The 26,066-nt window shown below is 36.2% G+C and overlaps 2 protein-coding genes and 1 long non-coding RNA gene across 9 annotated transcripts; 2 read left to right on the forward strand and 1 right to left on the reverse strand.

Annotated features, from left to right (window-relative positions):
- The first annotated feature begins 3,831 nt into the window (after positions 1 to 3,831).
- On the forward strand, positions 3,832 to 8,283 carry LOC104607844 (uncharacterized). 5 transcript variants are annotated; one of them, XM_010273594.3, is made up of 5 exons: positions 3,832 to 4,389; positions 4,550 to 4,664; positions 4,749 to 5,309; positions 5,429 to 5,612; positions 7,290 to 8,133. In XM_010273594.3, the coding sequence occupies exons 1-5, from the start codon at positions 4,313 to 4,315 to the stop codon at positions 7,334 to 7,336; spliced, it is 984 nt and encodes a 327-aa protein (XP_010271896.1). In that variant the 5' UTR covers positions 3,832 to 4,312; the 3' UTR covers positions 7,337 to 8,133. The 5 variants fall into 5 exon arrangements, with proteins under 5 accessions (XP_010271896.1, XP_088744157.1, XP_088744158.1 ...); XM_088888031.1 differs by having other exon boundaries at positions 3,836 to 4,389; positions 4,568 to 4,664; positions 8,041 to 8,283; XM_088888032.1 differs by having other exon boundaries at positions 3,836 to 4,389; positions 4,527 to 4,664.
- Positions 8,284 to 10,896: 2,613 nt separating this feature from the next.
- On the reverse strand, positions 10,897 to 15,134 carry LOC104607869 (uncharacterized). Of its 3 annotated transcripts, none has more exons than XR_002023247.2 (3): positions 13,745 to 14,318; positions 13,159 to 13,616; positions 10,897 to 11,354 (listed from the first exon to the last, which is right to left on the reverse strand). It is a non-coding gene; the product is annotated as an uncharacterized LOC104607869 (long non-coding RNA). The 3 variants fall into 3 exon arrangements; XR_737024.3 differs by having other exon boundaries at positions 13,390 to 13,616; positions 13,745 to 14,317; XR_737023.3 differs by lacking the exon at positions 10,897 to 11,354 and having other exon boundaries at positions 12,002 to 13,616; positions 13,745 to 15,134.
- Positions 15,135 to 20,372: 5,238 nt separating this feature from the next.
- Positions 20,373 to 24,618, forward strand: LOC104607835 (putative E3 ubiquitin-protein ligase RHY1A). Its single transcript, XM_010273582.3, has 4 exons — positions 20,373 to 20,685; positions 20,889 to 21,123; positions 23,204 to 23,391; positions 24,014 to 24,618. Exons 2-4 carry the CDS (start codon positions 20,914 to 20,916, stop codon positions 24,501 to 24,503), a joined length of 888 nt encoding a protein of 295 aa, XP_010271884.1. The 5' UTR covers positions 20,373 to 20,685; positions 20,889 to 20,913; the 3' UTR covers positions 24,504 to 24,618.
- The last annotated feature ends 1,448 nt before the right edge of the window (positions 24,619 to 26,066 follow it).

Genomic DNA, 26,066 nt, shown 5'->3' on the forward strand with positions numbered 1-26,066 from the left:
TTGAAAAGTCGTCTAAGTGGTCCAAGATTCTCTGAGACAACCGTCACGCACATTGACCACCCTTCAGATCGTTTGGCACGTGGACCAACTTCCAAGGATCGTGAGAGTGTTAGGATATGCATGTAGAATTTTTCGACGAGCACGTCTTGCAGGTCGTTAGGTCGGCGCCTATGTCAAGTCACTAGTGCGCCTGTGCCAAGCCGCCGGGTCGGCTTTTGTGCCAGGCCACCAGTTCGCGCCTGGGCCTAGCCGCCAGGTCGGCGCCTGTGCCAGGCCGCCAGGTCAGCGCCCGTGTCAGGCCGCCAGGTCGCGCCTTGGCCAGGCCGCCAAGTCGCGCCCGTGCCAGGCCGCCAGGTGGGAAACCATCAACTTGGCTAAGACAAATTGTTGCCTAAGTGATTCCAGGTATCACCTAGTTGTTCCGAAATGCCATGTGTCACAATGTCATTAAAGGGCTAAATCCGCTCTCATCATAACCCATGTTCATCTCGCATGGCAACACATCCCTGTTTTCATTATTGAAATCGATTCCCTCATCTGTTTGAGGAATTAGAAGCAGCACAAGAAGCTACCCCAACTGTCCTCTCTATTCAAAGCAAATCTCCTTTCAGATCTGATTAATTCGCGTCTGCTCTCCTCATCGCTTGTTTACTTGTCGAATAAATCGAATTCGGCAGGGTTTCTCTTTGTAGCAATCGATTTCACTCTCAGGCAAAAATCCCAATCTTGGTAATGCCTGTTCTTCTGCCGCTTCTTAGTTTTGTCGTGTGACCAATGAATTTTCTGCATCTGCATCTGCATCTGGGAGGATAGAGATCGGGCTGATTCAGCTCCAGTAACTCTCGGTACTAGCCCAGATTTTTTCGTTGTTTGTTATAAAAGGTTTTGTTGTTTATACAGAAAATATTCATATTGATGATCATCTGAATTATCCATCAAGGAACGGAAGAATGCAAAGTAACGTATCTCTCAAGCTCTGCTCCAAAGGCGTACAATTTTATAGAACAATTTGAAGCTCTGAATCTGACCTAACAGATAGTTAGAATAATCCAATTAAACAAGTTTTACTCCTCCAAAGGAGTACCGGCAGAATCTACTAAACTACAATTAGGAATGGAAGAATGCAAAAGAACGTACCTCCGAAGCTCTGCTCTTCCTCACGCAACCCGAAAACCAGAAACCATAACCACACAGGACATTCTACATATAATAAGCCAAGATTTTCTTCAGGTCAGAGAATATAAATAGGGAAATTTCTGGCATTGCATTCAGCGTCGATTTCAACCTTTCCGGCGTCGCATTCGACTGACATCACCAGCGGAATTGGTTTTTTCAGAATTTTCAGGTAACAGAGTGGGTAAACAATGGCTCCCACTTGCAAAGAAAGGATTATAATTGGGGTCATTTTTATCATTTCGAAAATTAATTCATGCATTGTTCAAAACCGCAAGTGAGTAATTATGTCTTTTTGTATTTTGACTGAGTTAATACCGGGTACTAGTATCATATATTGAAAATTGGGATACTAAATTAACACTGAATTAAAAGTACAGGGTACTTATCGGGAATTATCCCTAAAATAAAATATCGAAAAACATCTAAAATCTAATCTATCAAAATAGCATCTTAATATCAATCAATTAACTTTAATCATGTGGATATTTTATCAAAATAGTACTTTAAGATGTCATCTAATTCATTGATAGACCCGATCATCCTAATTATCTAGTCCATCAAAATGGTCTTCTAAGATCAATGAATTAATCTCAGCCAAGTGTTTACATCATGGTTGGCTTTTTTTTTTAACAAAAACAACCACTACATAAAAAAAACGTATAATTTTGTTGGATGTGACAATTGTTTTTACTTTTCAAAAAAAAAACCAACCATATTATTGAACACCCCAAATGGTGTATCAAAGTTTCATCTAATTTGTCTCATTTTAATTGTCCCAAGAATTCATTTAATCTCAAGCATATCATTAATGTATGATTTTTTTTTCTTTTTAGTCTAGGACATGTAAAGTGACGTATCAAGTAAAATCTGATATCTGGACCATAAAGAATACTTCCTACAATATGTTAATAAATTTCAGAAAAAAAAAACATTTTCTTGAATTCCTTAGTTGTAAAACATGTCTTTTTTATTTTAAATCATATAATATATCTTATCATCATTCACACATCATACAATTACAATATATGTATTTCAATGCTTATGTTTTTTTTTTTCAAAAACCATTTGAAGGTTTAAAATAATTTGAATGCTTCTTTTGAACAAAACTAATTTGTTTTTGCTACTCAAAACAAAAACACAACTCAAGAATATATGGCAATTTCGAAAACACATTCACGTTGTTGCAAGGAAACCCAGGTTTCTCACCACTATATCTTGAAACACCCAAGAATGATCTAAAATTTTTGTTTTATTGTACAATTCCTTGAAAATATTGATAATAAAAGAATTGTTGCCAAGGGGTGTGTAGTGTCATAAATAGTGTTTTAAAATTCTTTTAGTAAAAATATATGATACCGAAAAGATGAAAGACATGATACCCCCCAAAAAGCTCCGAACAATCAAAGCACACATGGCGGATGGTCACGTGTCACCTAGAACTGTAATGATCGCTACAGTACCGTGCTATGTCGGGCCTAGGCTGCATAGGGGGACGGGCCCCAAAGCATAGCCTGGTCAAACAGCCCGAACCGGATTTGACAAATGTTTGAAATATTTTCAATTTTAATTTAGGGTTATTTGTAATGTTTTCCACTAATCCAATTCTATTGTAATTTTTATCTTCAATTTTATCATTTTATTCATTCAATTTCATTGTATTATTTTTTGAATGTATTTAATTTTTTCAACTTATTATTAATGTTAACTTTCTGCTATTATATGTTATTTTTTATTTTTTCTAATTTTTTAGTTTAAAAAACTTGGAAAAGAAAACAATAGGCCCAACCCACCATGGCCCTGTTCTTTTGGGCCTTAGGCCCAACACAATTGGAAACCAGGCCACCAGACCTAGAAAGGGGACCGGGCTGCCCAAGCACGATTTGCTATGGTTTTAAGACCCGGCCTGGCACGACATGGATGGTATCCGAACCGCCTTCAATTTGTGTTGTGCCACAACATGACTCACATTATAGGTCTAGGGTCATGATCGCCTCTTTTACATTAGCAGTAAGTTAAGTTGTATTGTAATTGTACAAAAATGTCTGAGGTGTTATCTCTCCCCAAAAATTCAATCACTCTCTCACATCCCTCTCTCCCCTTGCCCTATACACTTGTTTAAATGTCTTAGTGCTTATCTTACTTAATTTCTCTTAAATGTATGTTTTAGATTTTATTAATTATTTTAAAGTTATTAATTGTAATTATAAAATTATTTGTTTTAAATTTTGAATAATTAATGTAATTTAAGTATTTATTTAGATTAATTAAATTAACAATTAATTAATTTATCATATTTAATAAATTAAGTTTAATTAATTAATTAAACTACATTAAATTAATTTACTTCATTTAACCAAATATCTAATTTCAAATCTGCCTAAATAAATAAAATTGCCTATTTAATATGTTCTTGTATTATTATTAGCTACCCCGCTAATTTAAATGAAAGGGAATTGAGATCTTCTCCTAACACCTATCTCACAGCCACATCCACCGTATAATAGAAATATTTCCATAAACAATAACATACAAATACGAAAAATGTTCCCGATGTGCGGCTATAACATTCTGTGAGTTTAGTGTGAGGAGCAGATCCGAAATCAATAAAAAATCTAGAAAATAAAATTGAGGGGTTGATGACAGAGATGACGAACGACGCGGCATGTGGACTTACGAAGGCAACACATCAACAACGGAGCTATTCCTTCGCGGGACTGGAGCGGTGCCCGTGCTCTGCCTAATGCGTCGAAAAGAAGAACCGGCCGTTGGTGCTTGTGATCCCGATCGGAAGGTCTCCATGTTACTTTGTCCATGAAAGTACAATCGAAGCCGCTCGTTCATTAGATGCTTCAGACATACATATACCTGTCTACAGAACCAGCGCTCGAGTCTCTGAGAAGAGGGGCAGAGGAGAAGGCGAGAAGGCGTCTTCCACTCTTCCCCTCCTCCCCTTCTCTCTCACTTATCTCTCTCTCTCTCTCTTCGATTTCTGTCCATTTATGTTTCTATCCATCTATCTTACAGTAGTTATTGACGATACCATCGATCCATTTTATACAAATTTTCTGCAGAGTGGGAATTCAAGTGTGAGAAAAAAGCTTCTCTTTCTTAGTTTTTGAGGAAGTACTAATAGAACATGGCTTCGAGTTTCGACCAGTGGGAGAAGGACCCATTCTTCTCCGCCGCAGAGGAAGTTCAGGAATCTGCGGACAGGTAAGAATTAGGGTTTTCTCCTTGATTACGTAGGATTTTGTTGAATCTTCTTGTTCCTCATAGGTTGCCCCTTTTCCCGCTTATATTTGTTTTCTCCTAATTTTGACGTTTGAATATCTTATATTCTATTATTTTAGTTTAATTTCTCATGTATTTAAAGGATGGAATCCACGTATAGAATCTGGATCCACGAAAGGAATGAAGCTTCTCTCATGTGCGATTTTGACGAGCTTCGGAGGGATTTACATGCAGCCCTTGGCACCGCAAAATGGCAGGTGGCTTTCCTACTTCATGATCTAATTTGTCAAATTACGGTTTTCAAAAGGTCAATTTAATTCTTGTTCCGTTAATGCTGCCAGCTCGAGGAGTTTGAACGAGCAGTCGAGTCGAGCTACGTTGGTCGCTCCGCCGAGAATGCAAGAACCAGGCACCGACAATTCATTGTTGCAATCGAGAGTAAGATTGAGGTTGTTGAGAATTCATTGAAAGAATTGGTCCTTGCAGAAGGAAAATTGTCACTACCTTGGGTAAGTTTGGATGATGGAGAACGGGATGAGCTTGCATTGTTTCTATCATCTTCGTTGGCAAGAGGGGACAAAGTTCCTGCTACGGTTCCTGAAAGGGACGAAGAAGAAGGTATGCAGCAGGGTGTGCATGGAAAATCAGTGTCAGATTGTTCAAAAAATTCGCCTCGTTCTGCAGAATGGAGTCCCAAAGAGGCTAAGGTCGAGAGGTTGCACGGACATCGTAGAACAGCAAGTGCTAGTGCCGAGTCTGCCGACATTGGACTGTCGTTATTGTCCCCTTCTAATGTACTTTTCTCCGGGTTCCTGGTAATCTTAGGGCTGGTGGCCAAACTGAGATGGTCAAAAAATGTTTTTAGGAAGTGGAAAGGTGGAGATCGTCATCAATTGAGTCAGGTGAGAAAATTTCACAAATCCTTTATACTTTTGGCAATTAAATATACAGTTATTGATTATTTCATGTTTAATTGTCTTCTGTTATTTGTCATTTTTTTCCTCGTTTTCTTTTACCAAAGGGAATTAATGCATGCTACGAAAGAAACAAGAGCTGTCTTTATGGCTATGATGCCTCGTATGATAAGCAACTCCATGGTTGGATTGGAGCTGGTCACAGACAGTTTCAAAGGTCTCAATATCAGATCCAATATAATCGGTCTATTCAGTTGACTTTCTGGGTATCGCTCGTCCTAAGCTTGATTGGTAAGCTGATATAAACACTCATCAGTATTTATTTATTTATATTTCAATCTTCTTTGTTGTCTTTAAACTCCATATCCAAAAATGGTTCCAGAATTATTCTAATTGAGGTAAGGTGCATTACTAGAAAGTTTTCTTTTCTTTTCTATTTGTGGGATCTGTAGCTTAGCTTTCTCTAGATTGAGTTATGGAGTTCTATATTTATACTTTCTGATGCAAATGAGAGAAGGCGTGCATATACTATCTAAAGTTCTTAATGCTAGCGAGATTCGTGAGTTGTGACAAGTTTTTTAGGATTCTGAAATGAATGAATGATGCAATTTATGTTACAGTGGTGATTACATATGTGTCTGAAGTTGATTTAACTTGGATAATGTTAAAGGGGCTTAACTTGGAATAGGGAATAATAGGTTGCGGGAACTTGCAAAGTGTAAAATATTAATTTGAACTGTTTATTCATAATTGAGAAAAATAGCATGGATATGCTATGCTATATATTAGCATTTATGCAACTAATAACTAACTGTATTTGGATCAGGAAGTAACAGACTAAGCAAAGTTAGAAGTTCACAGCTTTCTTATTCTATCTTTTTCACCTGAAAAAAGATGGCTGGAGTCACAGGTGATAACTTTAAAAAACAGAAAAACAACATATGATATTTAATGTTTACAGAAATCTTGAACCATTTTCCAGGTACATGGATTTGAATTCTTTAGCATGACACCATACTAATCCAATTAGTTCACATACTAAATTGGTCCCAGTAGGTAGGGGTGGTTACCTAATCCAGTGCCATCCTTAATCTTACAAATGTAATCATCTGTGCTATGCTTCATTTCAGAAACAATGTGATTATACAACTTCATTTATTAGTAATATTTATCATATATGTTAGTTTTCAGGGATATGCATCCCAACCATCTGCTAATAATGCTGTTGGAGTCACCCTAACTGTTGGTTCTTTTAGTCTGTCTAGGACAACATCCTGCTATTTATATATTATAATTTGTGTTAGAAATTTCATAATTTTTAGAATAAATGGTTAATCCTTGTAATGTCCTTTGAGGATTCTCCTAAATTTTAGTATGATATACATCCCTTGATAAAAGGCTAAATAAAATTAAGTTGAAGAGAAATGAAGATATGGGGATAGAAATCAAAATTTTAACTGTTCCATCTAAATCGACATCTAATTGTTCGAAACCAGATTAAAGGAAAAAGTTCTTTCAGAAAGTTGCCTAGTGAGTAGTGACTGATGCATCTTGACCTTTGGCTATTGCATGTTTTTCAGTGTTTTCAAGTTTGGATTTTTCTTTTCTTCTATTTGCTTCCATATGACTATGAAACTGCAGAAGCCCAAAATCCAGAGCTTGTGGTCAATGTCCTTTGGGCTAGTAATCCATGTAAATAAGATGCTTGAAAGGAATGCTTGAGATCTGTTTGTGTTACTGATCATGGAAAAAGATATGACAATCTCTTAACATGTCCATCTGCCTGAATAAAGTTATTTTATAAATATTGATATCCTTCGTTCTTATATTATTACCTCTTTTTATCCCCACCCGCCACCACCCCACCCCCACCTCTTCCCCCTCTTCTACCAAGCTCCTGTTGGACTTATTTCACTTGGTTTCATCTTTTGGAAGTCATATGGTGCTTAACCAGCTGGCCTTTGGCAGGGTTGAGAAGCATATGTTACATAGTGCCAGCCATTGCCCTGCCATGAGACCCAGATTGTGGCTGGTCAGACAACTTGCAGCTAGGCCTAGTTATTATTTGCAATTTCTTATTAGATATTACAATAGGCCATGGTTTGGGTTGGAGTAGTAAGAAGTGATTTAAGTGCTTATAATTTAACAATGAATATTATTCTAGACAGAATGGAATGGGGAAACAGGATTTATGTAGCCGACCCCATATAATTGGCATAAAGCTTAGATGATGGTAGTGATGATGATGATGATGATGATGAGCATAGGCTATAGTTATGTCATTGTATGTTTATTTTTTTTCTTCATTATATCTCCAATGCTTAATATCTGTTTGTGGGGGTACAAACTCACGCACATTATGAACATGGGAAAATAGAAGATATTCTAAAATGGCTTTGTTAGGGTTCTTCACCGGTATATGCCTATTTCAGGCATGTATATGGATGATGCGGTCAATGCATTGTCAGATAGCTCACTTGAGCTAGATGTCCCATAATTTATCTGATATTTTCTGACTAATAGTGTATTTGGTTGAACCATTGAAGTTCCAAATTTTTAATATGTAAAGGATTCCTGCAGCAAGGGGGCTTTGTTTTTTTTTTTACAAAAAAAAAGAAGAATTTAAACTTAAATGGGCATACCTTCTTGGTTATGCATTTGTAAGCGATTCCATTATTACCTTTCCTCTTGAGCTTATACCTTTTACTTGTACCTGCAGCTTTGTTAGCATTGAGTGCAAATTGAGTTACAAATTCTTTATTGAACATTTGGTATTTGGCGGCAGTAAAGGGAGACTAGCAATTAGCAGTTACATTCTTTATTCTAGCAGTTACTATTTTCATTCTTTATTGAGCTTATACCTTTTACTTTTACTTCTCCCCTTCCCTTGCTGGGAGAAGTATTTGTAGATTGCCTATCATTTGTTGAATCTTGTACAAAAGCTATTTTGCTGCTTTCGTTCTGTTTTTCATCTCCTATCTTTTCAATCCCAACCATGGTTTTTAAAAACGACTCGGAGACCGAACCGGTCAGGGGTTCGGTTACCCATTCTGACAAAAAAAATAAAAATTAAAAAACAGTCAAAATGGTTCAAACGGTTAATCGCCCGGGTCAGCGGTTTGTTGATCAAAATCAATGGTTTTGGGCAAATTTCTGGTTTTGGGGAAAACCGAAACCGGTCATCTGACCAATTTCTAGTTTTTTCGGTCCAACCATTCAGTCCAGTCCGGTTTTGAAAACCATGATCCCAACTTCTGTTTGTAACTATCGTTATTAATATATTTTTTAGGATTTATTTATGTTTTTAGCATATTTATGCATATCTTGATTTTTCGTCTATATCCATACATATCCAAAGTGTCTCCTGATATGTCTCTTAAAATTATCTTTCTGATACACCTTATGTTTCTGATACTTTAAACCTTGCTAAGTCTTAAATGCAACCTTAAACCACTAAACTACCTTGTTTATGATAATAAGTGATAAAATAATTTTTATCAATTTTAATGTCCATATGTAATTCAATAAATAATACATGTTTGTGTTTAATAATTCCAAATAAAAATTTAGAGGAAAAATATTATTAGTATTTTATGAATTAATGGAATAAATAATTTATTAGATTGCCATTTATATCAAAAAGATGATTTAGTCTCAAGAAATTTACACAAAAATATTAATAATAAAATAATTATTTTAGTATCTAAAATTTATAAATTTGCATATTATATGTATATTAACGTTTTTTATAAATTTATATTTGATTGCTTTTTTTTTGTTAATTTTAAAAAGTAAAAATAATTGATATAATAATTAAAATATAATAGGTGCATATGTTTTGTGTTTTGTACTCATGCTTAATGCATTGTCTAAAATTATATGATATCTATGTATCGCACTATGTTGATACACCATTAAAATATGCACTTCCTATATATTTATATATTATTTGTGGCTTTTTCTCCTTAAATTTAGTTTTGTTAATGTATTTATGAATTTTTACGTGTTTCATTATCATATCTAAGTGTTTCCAAGTTTTCTGTCTGTTTCCAAAGTGTACCAGTATTTGTATCTACATCTAAGCTATCCAATACAATATCCAATACTAATACTTTGATCCTTGTTTTGAGCATGGTTTCTCTCTATGCAAAAGGTTAAGAAACAACATTTTGGCAATAGAAGAGGTACAAATATAGTAAAAATTTAACAAAGAATACTTTTCTTACCATGTTATAGTGACAAAAGCAGAGTTTTAGGTCTAATTTGTTTGTAATGCAATTTTTAATGGTGCAAAAGTGTAGGAGTGCAAATTATTTGAATGTAGATTCTAATTTATCTTCGGGTGCAAATGGATACTTAAAAAAAAAATTAAGGTGTGAATATGTAAGGGAAACCTAAACAAGCTATATACACACAAGAAACATATGTTTTAATAGTTTATGTAAAGCAAACCTAAACAAGTTAATATACACACAAGAAACATATGTTTTAATAGATTATTAGCGGAGGGGGCCCGTGAGAAGACTATCAATTACAAATTATTTACATTTAACTAATCAAATTATGTTATGTTTTTTAAAAAAGATAAAAAATGTACAATTGTTAGAAAAAAATCAATTTATATTTTCTTTCATTTAAAATAAAAAATGATTTCATAGATGATCAAATCCAAATGTGAAACTGAAAAAAAAAATATTGGACTATCTAAGAATAATTCATCCAAGTATTTAACAATCTTAGTACAAGGGTTTATCTAGTATAGAGGGACTATGGTCAAAGGCATGAATATAAGCAAGGGACAAACTATCAATGTCAAATCGATTTGTAATTTATGTGAACAATACAAGTTTTTCTTACAAAATTTTATTAAGAGGGTGTATAAGCTAGGAGGTGTCAAATTTGTGCAAATTGATTTTTTATTTGGTCAAGGTCCAACCCAACACCAGTCTATTGATACCCCTAGCTGGACATGGATATGGACAAGTCCCGTTACATGAGTTTAGTAATAGAACAATTTAAAGAAACATGAGAAATTTCAATAGTTGAATGGTAGGTAATAAAATCGCAATATGCCAATAAACCCCTTTCAAGTATTCAACTTTCAATAGCAAGTGATACAATAGCAATTAAAATTACAATTTTTCAATAGCACTTCGTTATTTTTGTTAAAATTATGGGCCAATTATTTGTATAACACACAATAGCAATGCGACTTAATTGGTTAATCTTAAATTTTGAAATAGCCAAAAGGACATTATATTTAAGTTTTCACAGTAAAAAGAGTATAATATTGCATGTAATTATTCTTATAGTCGGTCCATTACATCCACACGATGGAAAATGTGAATAAAATTCATAAACAACAATAATGTGATTTACTTGCTCGTTCTTAAGTTTTATGAAACAACTTTTTGAATCAAGTTTTTTAAGTATCATTTTATGTAAATGTTCAGGTTAGGGTTGACCCATGACTCAATTCGGGTCATCTCAAAAAATAATTGAAATTTAAAAAAAATAAAGAAAAATTACTTGAAAAATATCAAAATTAAAAAAATTAACCTTAAAATTCCAAATATAAAATAAAAAACTTAAATATTTAACAATTTAAAGAGTAAACAATAAAAAATAAAGGCTAACTAGAAAAAAATTAAAGAGTGGAAACTTCTAACAAGGTATAAATAACTCCAATTAGACTTGACACTCGAGTCAACAGGTTGAGTTGGGTCATTTTCACATTCAGGTAACTAAATATGGGACCCTAACTCTGTTTTTTCGGATTGGGTTGGGTTGGGTCAACTTTTTGACAGGTCTACTTCCTGTTAATTCGACTGTCACTCCTTGTCTTTTAATAGAAAAAGAACTTTTTAACATTAACATGGTTCTAGTCTGGGCTACATTTGGTGACATCAAGGGACATGTTCTTCCAGATGCTTCTTGGCGTCTTCTCTACCAACATTTGCAATCAATCTCTAGTGGCAGCTCATCTTCCTCCTAAACCACCTTATTGTATTTGATTGCCAAATTCGGCATATCCTGCTCATCACACAACCAAGTGAATCATAAGAGGGGTGTCAAAATGGAGTTTCCAAAAATCTATGAAAAAAATGTTTTGATTTTAAAAGATGTAATAGATAGGAGCCCCGACATAGGACCTCGACAAAATATCATGATAAATAAAATGTTAATGATCATATGCATCTTATTATCTAATAAATTCACTTCTTCCCAAAGTACCTTGTTGAACAGATGTCAGGAGTTAGCAATTAGTATGAAATCTGTGCATGCTACATATAACAACAGTGGAGAAAAAGAGAACGAAGCTTGGAGAGGAAACCTCCCCTTGAACAATTTGCTCATTAGTTTTGGCAGAGTTGGGATCTCTACCAACTGCTGTAGTGTCACTCCATCAATCCACTTCTATAAATTGAATAACATTTTCTCCTCAATTTCATTCTTCCTATGACTATTTTGTATTAATGCGCACTAATGCTAATGCCTATTCAATCCATGGATTAAAGCCTAAAACAATAGTTGACATGACTACTCCAATTCACACTTCAACTTTCAGAGTAATAGTTGCTCATCTCTATCTTCTTAAAAACATATAACTTCTCAAAAACAATCTTGAAAATATAATGCCAAAAGTCATATAAACTCATATTCATTGTTTAGATAATAGATGTAAAGGCTTGTGTGAGATATCGTTTTCTTCCAAGTAGCCACAAATTGATACATAATGAAGTTGTTACAAATTGATATAGAGATACATAAAGATCAAGTTTTGATGGTGGTATACATCCACCTCAAACCTTCTGAAATAAAAAAGAAAGGGAATGAAAAGTTGGATATCCAGATAGAGACACATCAACACCAATTTTTAATAATGGTTCACTCAGATTTCCACTTCAAATACAAAATAAGAATGAATTAGTGTTAGAAAGTTGCCAATATGGCTGAAGAAAATAATTTAAAAACAATAATTGATCTATTCATATAATAACTGTAGCAACCCAAAGCCAAATCCCTATAAAATTAAAACCATAACCATAATAAAGTGAAGCAAATCCTTATTTTCTTTCTACATATGATGACAAACTAAAAAGCAAAGTAAGAAAATAATTCTAGAAAATGATGAATAAAAACTATAAGTGATGTACCAATTTTTCTACAGTGAGACCTCAGACCCAAGATGTGTCAACCAGGTCCATATAATAAGATTTTTTATAAAACAGTCGTTCAATCATTCATTTATTTCATCTTATATCATATAAGTCAAGGTGGTCCCAAGTTATGTGGTTACTTTAAACTCACCAAGAGCAGCATGAACAACAAATTGACGAAAAGAATAATTATAACTGTCGCACACTTCTTGAAACTCAAAGATCAACAATCATGAATACATTCATCACATTTGATTTTTAACTGTCGTTAATGGGAAAATGTCCACTGCACTACAGCTAAAGCAGGGAGCCCGAAGCCCAAGTGGAAAAGGGAAAAAGAAAGCACAAAACCGTACCAATTCTTACTCTAGCTCAAACAAAAACAAACATAGGTAGGAAGCTCTGTCCCAAAATGAAGAACCCTACCAAGGCAACCCCCATATCAAGATTTTATTATGGCTTGTTGTTGCTCTTCGATGGCATGGATTTGGGTTTGTTGTAGCGGTGGGAACAATCCTCACAAGTGGTAAAAAAGGGGAAATGAATAATCGTGAGTAAAATAATAAAAGAAAGAAGGAAAATGAAAAAAATGATGAACCCTCCATCGTTAAACCCTAATAGAGAAAAAAATATCCACAAAATCCTTGGAAATTAGTTGTAGGGTAGCTCAAAATCACCTTTATTGACAAAGAAGACATTGATTGAGAAGAAATCCTTTATAGCAATAGGATAATGGAAATGGAGATACGAAGGAGAGAAACTCGCTTCTCTCGGACAAAGAGAGAAAGAGAGTAGGCAAGAAAATCACCCAAGAAGAACTCAGAAAGAAACCCCTTGAAAAAACCGCTCCTGAAACCCAGACATAGCTTGAACCGGTAGAGAGAAACCCTATTAATGAAACTACGAACCTGTGGCTAATCAAAGAGAAGAAGCCATATCTTCATCCGTATCTTTTCATAGAGCTTGAACTGATAAAGAGAAACCCTGAACCTTTGAAAAGCATACCATAATCACTCTAAGAGATCTCGAGAAGGTGATGCACAACCTTGAAATCAAGGCTTCCATAGACCTTGCGCTGCAAACATCACCGAAAAAGGAGAGGAACAATACTCCATTGTCGCTGAATAGCAAAACCCTAAAGCAGATTTGTCAAAAACAGAATAAACATAACCATAAAGCAGATTCCAAATGACCAGCATCCCTGAAGCGGATACTCAAAACACCCGCAAAGAAGAAGAATAAGAAGGTGACACAGGCAAATACCTGACTATAGAGGCCAAGATTAGCTACTGTCGAACAATGGCACCTCAACAGACGAAGAAATCCCTTGCCTTAGTAAATGAAGATATCGCTCGCGACCTTGGCAAGCTTCAAGCTTCTCTCAGCAGATGAACAAACCCATGGCTTCCTCGGCAAGGCAACCATTTAACATAAGCAACGGGTTCGAGATCACAGTGGAACACGTGCCACAAGGGTCGTAGTTCATGCTGGGCCACTCATCGTCAAATTTATCACTCAGCGTCAGTGTTGGGATATCCCCATCGTCAGTGAAGAGGCTGGTCAGCCTGAGACCTCTCGGGTCTGTGAAGAGAGAGGGAAAGACAGTCTAAACACAGAAGGGAAAAAAGTGAAAATCTCGAGAAGATAAAGTGAAAGAGAGAAAGTAGAAAGGGAAGAAAGAGAGAGAGTCAGGGGAGGCAAGCTTCTCCTTGGGTGAAGTCTAGAGAGAGACAAAGGATGTCTGTGAAAATATGGAGGAGAGAGAAAGAGCCAATGAGGGTAAGGGTAAGTCGAGGGAGATATGGAGGAGGGATATGTGTTGTCATGCAACACATGTCAAAAAAGAAGCCATTCCTAAGCACCCGAGTCGTTATAAGAATATAGTTAGATTAGATGTAAAGCGTGAATCTCATGATACATGAAGGAGACTTTGGTAAATAGCAGAAAAATTAAACTATGACTTAAAATCAAGAAAATTATAACATACTATAATTAAGAATATAGCATTAAACAAAATGAATGGAAAAACAAGATTCATGTGGCAAAACACATGGAGAAGGCTTAGATGATGACGGTGATATAATTAAGAAAAGGTTGATACATATGGATTTAAAAGTTGAAATATAAAGCACATTTCATTTTGACGACTTGCTATTTTAGAACTTTGTAGATGAATTTTAACTTTTATTCGGGTGTTTTGAGTTTTTTTGTCTTAACAACAATGTTTTTAGTGGGAGATAATTCAAAATTGAAATGATCTATAAAAAAAAAAATCAAATTGGAAATTGGTAGGAATGTATCGACAACAATTAAGAATGGTTCGTAATGATTAAATATGAGTTTGTAACGGTTTGTGTATGGGTTAGTAGGGTTGGTTTATTTCAAGTGAGTATCAATATAACAATGAAGCATGGTTTGAAAAGCGTACGACCGGGTGGAATGGTCTTTCTTGATGCAAGTGCTTTCTTCTCTACGATTTTACCCTCAATTTTGCCATTTAATTTATTGTTGCATTTCTACTACTAGAATGTCTATTTTAATCATGATTTTTAAAAATGAAACGGAAACAGAATCGGTCAGGAGACCAGTTTCCGGTTAAACGGTTCAATCGTTCGGGTCAAATGGTTTGATCCGTGATGTTATAAATAAATTAAAAATAAAAAAAAATATATTTATAAATAAAAAATAGTATAAAATTAAATAAAAAAACAAAAAAAATACAGAAAATAAAACTATCTAAATAAAAATTAATACAGTACAAAATACATAAAAAAAATATAAAAATAAAATACAAAAAATTCTAAAAAATACAGAAAAATAAAACAAAAAATTGTAAAAAATACAGAAAAAAAAACTCTAGAATGTTAAAGTCCTAAAATGTAAAAATCCTTGACCTAAAATCAAGATTCACATAGATAGATTCCCTGGCACCAAAATAAAAGGGGAGAAATATGAGCATTCACTCTAGAACATGGTTTTCAAAAACGAACTCGAAACAGAACTGGTTAGGGGACCAGTTTCCGGTTAAACGGTTCAACCCGTGGTGTCATAAATAAATTAAAAATAAAAAATTTTTATAAATAATAAAAAATAATATAAAAGTAAATATAAAACAAAAAAAATTACAAAAAATAAAACTATCTAAATAAAAAATAATACAATACAAAATACATAAAAAATATAAAAATAAAATACAAAAAATTCTAAAAAATACAGAAAAAAACTCTAGAATGTTAAGTCCTAAAATGCAAAAATCATTGATCTAAAATCAAGATTCATAGAGATAGATTCCCCTGGTACCAAAATAAAAGGGGAGAAATATGAGCATTCACTCTAGAATGTTAGATTGCTATGCAACCAAGATTGATTTGTAAAAAACTTCAATACACATTAATTTTACCTAATTGATCAAAAAAATTACACTAATTTTTAGTTGGAAGTGCTACAAACTCGTCAGCCGTAAAGCCTAGAAGTGCTGCAAAATGCAAATTGCAAAAAACGCTAGCCGTCGTCAGTCATCATTAATCACGGTCGGTCGGTGTGTGTCGTCGTTGAAAGCCGGAGGTGCTGGCCGTCGTTGCAAACTTGCCTGCCGCAAAGCCTGGAAGGGATGCAAATCGCAAAAAACGTTGCCCGCCGCTGCAAATTCACCGTCGTCGGTCATTGTTAATCATTGTCGATCGATGTGTATCGCCATCGAACGCCTAAGGTACTGGCCGCCGCAGGTGGTCGGTTGGGTGTGAGGGATGGCCGCTGTTGTAAACTCGTCTACCGCAAAGCTTGGAAGTGCTGCAAATTGCAAAAAACGCAGGCCGCCACTACAAATTCATCATCGCCGGTCGTTGTTAATCACCGCCGGTCAGTGTGTATCGCCGTCGAACACCGAAGGTATTGGCCACCGTAGGTGGTCAGTTGGGTGTGAGGGCTAAGAGGAGGGAAGAATGAAAATGGGGTTCTAACCATGGTTTTCAAAACCAGACTGGACTGGACGGTCGGACCGAAAAAACTGGTAACCAATCACGCCCCCGAGTCCGGTTACACTAAAAATCGGAAATCTTCAAAAAGCGTTGAAAAAGTCAAAAAGCTGCAAACCTGGGTGGTCGGACCATTAAACTGTTGACCCGGCTAGCGGTTCGCGGGTTCTCTTTTTTATTTTCAATGTTTTATATAAAATAAAAAACAAAAAATAAAACTCCTTTAATATCCCCATCCCAAATCAATTAATCGAATGTAGGGTTATAACCCCATTTTCGTTCTTCCCTCCTCTCAGCCCTCACACCCAACCGACCACCTGCGGCGGCCAGTACCTTCGGTGTTTGTTGGCGATACACACTGGCCGACGGTGATTAACAGTGATCAGCGACAACGAATTTGTAGCGGCGGCCAGCATTTTTTGCTATTTGCAGGACTTCCAGGCTTTGCGGTAGGCGAGTTTGCAGTGGCGGCCATCCCTCACACCCAACCGATCACCTGTGACGGCCAGCACCTCCGGCGTTCGACGGCAACACACACCGATTGACCGCGACTAACGGTAACTGGTGACGGCGAATTTGCAGCGACGGCTAGCATTTTTTGCGATTTGCATCACTTCCAAGCTTTGCGACAAGCAAGTTTGTAGCGACGACCATCATTTTTTGCGATTTGCATCACTTCCAAGCTTTGCGGCAAGCAAGTTTGTAGCGGCAACCAGCACCTTCGGCATTCGATGGCGACACGCACCGGCCGGCCGTGATTAACGGCGACCGGCGATAGCTAGCGTTTTTAGCAATTTGCATTTTGCATCACTTTCAGGCTTTATAGTAGGCGAGTTTTCAGCACTTCCAGCTAAAAATTAGTGTAATTTTTTTGATCAATTAGGTAAAATTAATGTGTATTGAAGTTTTTTACAGATCAATCTTGGTTGCATTGCAATCTAACATTCTAGAGTGAATTCTCATATTTCTCCCCTTTTATTTTGGTGCCAGGGGAATCTATCTCTGTGAATCTTTATTTTAGGTCAAGGATTTTTTCATTTTTGGACTTTACATTCTAGAGTTTTTTTTTCTGTATTTTTTGTTTTATTTTTCTGATTTTATTTTTGTGTTTTTTCTGTATTTTTTAGAATTTTTTGTATTTTATTTTTATATTTTTATGTATTTTGTATTGTATTATTTTTTTATTTAGATGATTTTATTTTCTGTATCTTTTTGTTTTTTATTTAATTTTATACTATTTTTTATTATCTATAAATATTTTTAATTTATTTATAACATCACGGGTCGAACCGTTCGACCTGCACGTGGGGGGATCTTTGTAATTTACCCTTTGATTTATGCTAGGGCCATTCCGCTACAGGCATGTTCAACGTTGAAAGCTCATAAGCTGAGGCTTAGACCATATATGTAGGGCTTTCCTTCTCTTTGTATATGGGTTTCTTCTCTATTATTATTGAAGGCGAGTTAGAAATAGTTTGTTCTTTCTTGTTGAACAGGTTGAAAACCTCTCTTTGGCACATTCATACCATCATTGCTGATTGTAGGGCATCCTCACTTGCCTTCCATCTCATTGAGTGTCTCATATACGGCAGGGAACTAATTGAGCATATGACTTGTAATAATTGAATATATAGGTTTATGATAGTTAAGCATGGGTTTGTAATTGTTACATATGAATTTGTAATGGATTGGCATCTTGGTTGTAATCTGAATATTTTTCAATGGTCTTAAAAAAATGGGTTTGTAATGTGTTTCTAAGAATAGGGGATCAGCTTGTAACAATCGAGTATCAAATTGTCAATGATATATTATAAGCACCATATATATTGATTATTGATAGTTTGATATATGGTGGATATGATTGGAATTTTATCAGGATTGTTAGTTTCCAATTCCTTCTGGTATTATAAATAATGATACATATTGGATCGCATTAATACTTAAACCTTAACTGTTAACAATCGCTAGGATCTAACACATGTTTTGTTTGTTTATTGATGTATTTTTGAAAAATGCCTGAAGTAATTAATTTTGATAGATATAAAAAAGACAAATAATTCTGAAATGTACTATATATAAATAATTTGTTGTTTTGAAAAAATACTGGTAAATAATTGGGAATTTTTACCCTAATGCATTTTTTCTTTTTTTTTTTTTTTGTTTTATACTATTAACATAATAGAGGAATGGGGAATGGAGAGGAGGATAGAATTGGATGCACATGAGGTACACTGACCTTACCACTAGGAGCCTTTAGTTCCCTTTTCCCAATTTTCTTTAACCTTTTTTTCCTTGTTCCTCTCTCTCACTCTCTCATACACAACTTTTTATTGTTTGCTCGATCAAAACCAACATTTGTTTTAACCTTTTAATGGAATTTCTTAATTACAATAGGTAGCCATTTTTTTGTTGGAGTTTGATTACTTTAATTTTAGTAGTTCATTTCTTTACACACACAAAGGAATGTCAATGGGGATTTTGAAATTAGTCTCCGTCTTTATCCCCATCAGGGATAAAAGTTATCTTCCATAACGATCCCCGATGGGGGCGGGTTTTCCGTTGGGACCTAAATCTCTAAATTTTTTTGTTAACAGTTTTTTCTGAAAAATAAATTTATTTAAAATATAAATAATATTTAAATATATTTTAATATATATATATATATATTTATTTAATATAAATGATGTTTAATCAGGGCCGAGGCGAGGTCGGGACCTCATTCCCCATCCCTCACCCCAACCCTGATTGGGGATCCCTATCAATCCCTGTTCAATCTCCACCCCCAATCCCATCGGGTCGGGGAAAATTAACATCTCTACACAAACACAATATATATAATTTTTATTTGAGCGAAGTCAATTTTGAAAAGAAAAAAAAATTTAAACCTAGGCAAAATCTATAGTGCATCAATTGCACCGTGCTGCAAAAGACGAGAATCAGTGATAAAACATGTCTTGATTAATGTTTTTAAAGTTGGTTGAAATTTAGGTATAACAAATATTAATGAATTCATCATTGTTAGACTCTTAAACCTAACATAAATTGTAAATAAGCTCACAAGGATTTTAGGAATTTATTGAATTGCTCACTTTCATAACAATGTATAGGAAATGGCAATCTGACTCATCCTCATGGGATTTTACCCCACCTTGCCCAGGTCGGTGTAGGTTTTTTAACCATTGATCAAAGTTTGTGGTGGATTTTGAGAAAACGCAAGGATCGAAGATGAGAGAGGGATGGTATTTGTCCATTTCGTTCCAACCCCGACCTTGACCCTGAACCGGCCTTATAGATTTAATTATTTAAGAAGACAAAAAAAAAAGGAAATAGGAATGACTGAAATAAGAGTTCAGATTGATCCCCGCTCACAGAGGGCGGCCCACAAGCACCCCACATGTACATCACATCACAGTATGACAGTATGCATTGCTCCCGGGTGGGAGGTGCTGTGGGACACTGGGGCGCCAATCTGATATCCTGAAATAAGGCAGGACAAATTCGGGGATAAGCCTACGAAATCCAAAGTTACAATGTAGCTCGCGTATGGGATGTACCTTGAGTAAAGCGTGGATGCGACAAGAACTTGACAAAGAGAAGAGTATTTTAATATTTTTGAGATGGTTTGTCGTTTTGACGTGTGATAATTAAGATGTCTTTTCTTTTTGTTGTGTATTATATTATGTATAAATTGACAATTTATAAACCTCTTTTCCTTTTTATATTGGATTATTGGTGCCTTGGTGGGTTGGGGGCGCTCATGGGTTTCAGCCACCGGCGATGCAAGTGGTTTCGGATGAACGTAAACCCAAACCCGACTTCCCCAGCTTGGATTTGATCATTTGATCGAATATTGCGCTACTGCTGGTTTTGTAATGAAATTGGTCATTTGATCGTAAATTCGTAATAGGTAATACCCATCTCCATTTGTTGCGGTAGCTCGTAACTGTCCAGCCGACCACACGAAACGGTTGCTTCAGATTCTTTATTGGTCCCACTTTATTTTGGGGGTTCGAGCCTTCGAGGATCCGACGTGTCGGTATCGCTCCCATCTTTTTATGGATTTCGTTTCTCTTCTCTGCGTTGAATTTCAGTTCGGTTCATTCTACACTCTGCCCCCGTCCCTTTCTTTCTTGACACGGTCACGGTGGCACCTCTTTCAGTCTCAATTCTCTCTCTCTCGCTCTCTCGCTCTCTCTCGCTCATTTGGTTGGTAGATTGATTGCTGGGAAGGTAGGTCTTCGCATTTTTTTTTTAATTTCTAAGCCTCTGTAGGTCTAGTATTTCGCTTCTTTTTTATTTTTTTCTTTCGTTTACAATTTCCTAAATATTAATATATATTTTGTGCTGTAAACAGCGTGCTGATTTCCTGCATGTTTTTTTTTTTTTATGTTTTTTCCTTATTTTCACTACAAAAAACAACGAATTGCATACAGATAAAAGGGCAGGAGAGTGTTTTGCATGACGAGCGCTTCGGAACTTTTCTACAATCGGAGGTCTCGCAACGCCCGGAACGCCACCGACCTAGGGATAGGTTACACTCTTGAAAGGAATCTCCACCACCCCCACCCGAACCGTCGTCACAGTCATCATCGTGGCGACGATTGCGATCCGTTAAGGCGATCTCCGCATTCGCATGCCAGGCATCTATTCCTTCGCGGCTTTCAAACGGTCTGGGAAAACAATCATCTCTTTCCCGTTTTTTAATGTTTCATTATTTTGTTTTGTTTTTACTGAAACATCAAATATTATTTACGTTTTTTTTTTAATTCGAAAACGAAACCCTAGATTGTGCAACAATGAGGTGTTAGGTTTCTTCATAACAGTGCATCTACCCAAGAATGGAACAAAAAAGAAAAATAAAAAAGATATGTAGCTGCATAACTGTTCGATGCTTGGCTTATTGAATTGTTCGTATTGATGTGATTGAATTAAATTTTCAATGAAACGTTTTAATTTTCAGGTCATAAAGGTTCCCTGTCATCCTAATTCCTAACTGGTTAAAATTTTCCTCATCTGTCTCTTCTTTGTGATTATGCGTGCCGCAGGGTATTATCTGTCAAGCGCTAGCATGGTATTTGCGTTACCGTTTCGTTGTATTAAGCTTGGGATTTTTAAGACGTGCAATTTGAGTTGTTCTTTGGTTATATAGACAGCCTTTTTCTTCTTGGTCATCCTTTTTTATTTGTGTTGCCATCGAGTCTACATAGCCTTTCCCGTTTCCCTGGACCAATATGTTTTGATAAGTAAAGGTAGCACGTTTGTGTTTGTGGTTAGGAAAGCAACATATCTTTGTCAGGCGTCCATCATTTTGGAATAACTCTAGCAGCAGCTTTCTTATCAAGCTTGCATCTGCAATAGCTCTTTCAACAACATATTTTAGCACTCTGACTAAATTCAGATGCCAAATTGTTGCTAACTTGCTGTAGCATCGTTACACTTTCTTACCTAGTCATTTAGAGCTTCAAGACCATTGTTTGATTGAGACTAGACTTCACCCACTATCCGTTTGTTTGCATGGTCTTTTTGTTATATTCAATTAATAAAGTGGATTTTTCAATTAACAATAGCTGCTTTGTTGTTAATTACTAATTATATTGATAAACACTCTCACCTTTTCTGCCACACCCTCTTAATTTCATGGCTTTGGTTTGTCAACCTTTTTTATTGTCATTTTCATTTTACTGTTTAACCAATTTTGCTAGCTCACTAACTTAATTACTTCTCATTTTGGTAATCTTGCAAGTTGCAACCTGATCTAGTTTTTTTTTTTTCTAATCATTTCCTTCCTCTTGTTTGATAATTCTGTTCTTCTGTTAGAAAGCCAAGTCAGGCATTTCATGAGTCTCATATTACAAATTCTTATGAAAACCTCTTCAATAAGAAATTCCTTTAACTGAGTTCTTTGACTGGCCAAATGAGATATCTTCTTGTTGGTCAAATTGTAACCCCCGATGACTGTAAAACAAGTGAAAGTTTTGTTGGACATTTATTCTGTGTCTCATTAAAGGACCACCAGCCATAATTTTTTCTATTTTTCTGGAGGGGGTCATAGGGCTACAAAACAGGTGGTAGCTCATCCCCCAAACCCATAATCCCCCCAGGCCCTGGTGAAGGTGGGATTCAATCCAAGTCTCTGCTACATCCTGATAGAGACATTACCAACAAGCCAGTTTTTACCATCCACCAGCCATTGGCTTTGTAATGCAATGCTTAACTGGAATTTCTAAGCACCAGTTAATGCACATGTAGGCCTTGGATCAAAGTGATTCAGTGTATCCCTTGTGAGGATTTGCAACTGGTATAGTTAACCAATCCATTTCCATTTTCTTTCTTCTCCACCTTCCTCTTTCCTCCCTGTCTCTCAAGTTCTTTTCCACCACACCAATTCTTCCTCCATTACTTTTATGATCTTTGCAAAACCATTGGGATTTATTGTATATTATTATTCAATGTATATGATGAACAAACTGATCTACAAATGGAATCAGAGTTCAACTATGATGCCAGAAAGACATGATACTTGAAAAACATAGAACCAATCAACCAGCATCATAAAAGTAGGAACCAATCAGGTGGATTTTTACCAAAATTCATGGGGGTTGTGATTGGTCAAAGCCTTTCTGGTATCATGTGTTTCCGGCATTCATAGATTTTTCCATGGAATCATGACAGTGATAAATCTTTGTTTGTAATTTGCACAGTTACTTTCTTTGAGACCTCATTCTTTAGTGCTGTTTTGCATTCTCAGGAGCGAGAACCTGTTCGAGTAGACCATGGTGGTCATCATTCTGGTACAGGCAACATCTTTGGCACAGAAACTTCAAGTAGAACTGATAGGCTGAGGTTCTCTAGCAATGACAGACTTCCTGGAGATGTATTACAGGCAAGGGAAAGGCTTCTTGAGAGACTGAGAGGGGTATCTCTTTCAGGAAGTAGGTTAGTTGTGCATTTGTTACGTTGCTTAGATTTTTTTTTTAATGGATAAGTGCTTGCGAAATTTGGCTATACCAGTTACAATGTCATCTGAATCTAAATGAAATTGTGTCATGTGTTTATGTTTGGGATAAATCTCTTTGAGCTGAGTTGAGATGCCTATTTTGCACTAGCTATAGAAACTATTTTGCTTATATTTTTCTTTTGGTCACCCACTTGTACCACTTTGTGCTAGCTATAATGCTCTGAATTAAGTTATACCATTCTGATGGGTCATTCTAGATATTAAGCATCAATTAAGAGATTTTGTGGGAGAGCAAAAAAGAACTGGACCATCAGAGTTGCTTGTTCTGTAAAAATGTGGGATATCCATGCTTCTGTTCACCAAGTATCAGGTGTGGCTGGTCCAGACCCCTTGCATGTTTCCCAGCATTTATAAATTCTCTATGAAATAGTTGACAGTAAGTGTTGCACTTGTCAAATGCATTTAGACGCATGGTTATTCAATGTTTACTCTCTTTGATCCAATAGAAAAAATGTGTACTTCGATTACATGTATGTAACGTCTTACTACAATATCAGGTAATAATAATCCTTATTTGTATTTCTGGGTGTCTGATGCCAGGCAAAGAAGCAGAGGGGCATCAACAAGCATATCTTGGGATGAGTTTGCATCCAGCGATGAACTCAGGTTTGTAAATGCAACAGGGGACTGGGTGGCTGAAATTCTAAGAGAGTGGTTGCCAGGGGGTGCTTCATTTATTGAAGATACTGCTGAGATAGACCTGTATTCCTCCACCTCCACGCAAGGCTGGAACCAGAAGAAGCCACCAGGACTCAGCTGGGAGGAGGTTAACCGTTTGCATCACGAAGTTTTCAGCAATAGAGAGGAATGCGATAGGGAAGCAATTCACAGGGGAACACATGAATGTAGCATATGTCTGGAGAGGTTCCAAGAAGGAAATCAGTTGATTTGCTTACCTTGTGACCATAGGTTCCACTCGGCATGCTTAGGCCCCTGGGTGCAAATTTGTGGGGACTGCCCATATTGTCGAAGGGCAGTAGTCGTAGATTATCACAAAATGAGGAACAAGAAACCATCCAATCCTCGCTAAGATGGTGTTTGTGCTATCATTTTAAACCAACATGGTTTTCCTTAGATGAGATCTGCATTGTAATTTGTTTGATGACCCTTTCTTTTTTATCAATAACACGTTCATTAAATCATTAATAGAAGATTTACAAGAGGAAGACAAACACATTTATCTTCCAAGAGTATCAAAGAACCTCAAGAAAAGGAAAAAATGAAAAAAAGCACACTAAAGTTACAGCTTTGCCCAAAACAGTGACTCCTTTTATACCCCTTGTTTAGCTAAACCGTCAGTTAGGGAATTAGCCGATCATTTAACCCAACATGTCTTAACTTCCATCTCCCGCACCAGCCACTTGAATTTCTTCTTCTCATTGTTGTACTTTCATAAACCATTGTGATATTTACTTAGCCACCCTATCACCACCTCTAAATCCCCTTCAATTATGACCTTTCTAATGTTCAACTCCTTAGCTTTCCGAACTCTTTCCGTAACTGTAAAGATCTCTACTCTAAGTGAGTCATCCACCCCAATTGGGCATGAGAACATGGCAGAAATGATCAAATTTTCATCCCTAAAAACACTCCCAATCCCTGATTGTCCCAGATTTTCCCTACTACACCAATCAAAGCTTAATTTAAAAAATCCACCAGGTAGTAGGGTTCAAGCCACACTCATTACTGACTTGGTCTGTGTGCAGTTTGCAATTTCACCTCACGTTACAATTTGCAATTTGTTTGATGACCCTCATCAAACAGGTTCCTACTACACATCTATCACTCTCTTTGGTGTTGGTTTCAGAAATATGAGCACAGTAGAGAAAGTATGGAAACCAATAATAAGCATGGTTGAGCAAGTACCCCAAGTAGTAGTCATACAGGTTTCTTCCTTCGACTGCCTTTGAAAAAGGAAAATGGGAGTAGGTGAACTCGGTACGCAGGTTATGCCGTTAATGACAAGGATTTCACATTTGCTGCCACCTTGGTCGCAGCATTTACTTGCGACTAGACCTGTTCATGGGCTAGGTGGCCCGACGGGCCAGCCCCGCCCGGCCTGACCCCCGGATGGGCTTGAACATGCTTATAGGCCCGCGGGCTTAAATTCGGGCCAAAAAGCCCAGCCCACAATAAATTCGAGCCGGGCTCGGGTTTTGTCAAAATAGCCGAGCCCGAGCCCGGCCCAGCCTGGCCCGACCTAATATTAAACTTAAAATTAGTTATGTGATTATGTCCATTTGAATAATTTTTTTTATTTAAGAATGTAAAATTGTGTTTTAAAATATAAAAAAAAGGGAAAAATACCATCTTGTAGGCCTTTTGTTCATTTAAATAGAAAAAAAATACTATCTGAATTTTTAATTCTAATTTGAATAGGGAAAATTATTTTTTTTTTCAATTAGGTCGGGCTTCAGGCTCGAGTTCGAGTTTCGGGCTTTTTGCCAGGGCCGGGCTCGGGCCCAAGTTATAGGCCCGTTGGTCGGGCCGGGCTCGGCCCATGAACAGGTCTACTTGCGACCCCAGTGAAAGACGAAAATGCCAATTAACTTCAGAGAACATCACCCATCTCTTGATTGACACTGTCAATTGA

This window comes from Nelumbo nucifera, chromosome 5 (genome assembly GCF_055504915.1).
Source record: "Nelumbo nucifera cultivar China Antique chromosome 5, China Antique-T2T, whole genome shotgun sequence".
Classification (NCBI taxonomy): Eukaryota; Viridiplantae; Streptophyta; class Magnoliopsida; order Proteales; family Nelumbonaceae; genus Nelumbo; species Nelumbo nucifera.

Coding starts and splice junctions, on each gene's coding strand:
- LOC104607835 (XM_010273582.3), top strand. CDS start 20,914: ATGACGAGCGCTTCGGAACTTTTCTACAATCGGAGGTCTCGCAACGCC. Junction 21,124..23,203: donor TCCTTCGCGGCTTTCAAACG/GTCTGGGAAAAC, acceptor TTGCATTCTCAG/GAGCGAGAACCTGTTCGAGT. Junction 23,392..24,013: donor GTATCTCTTTCAGGAAGTAG/GTTAGTTGTGCA, acceptor GTCTGATGCCAG/GCAAAGAAGCAGAGGGGCAT.
- LOC104607844 (XM_010273594.3), top strand. CDS start 4,313: ATGGCTTCGAGTTTCGACCAGTGGGAGAAGGACCCATTCTTCTCCGCC. Junction 4,665..4,748: donor TTGGCACCGCAAAATGGCAG/GTGGCTTTCCTA, acceptor TAATGCTGCCAG/CTCGAGGAGTTTGAACGAGC. Junction 5,613..7,289: donor GCTCGTCCTAAGCTTGATTG/GTAAGCTGATAT, acceptor GGCCTTTGGCAG/GGTTGAGAAGCATATGTTAC.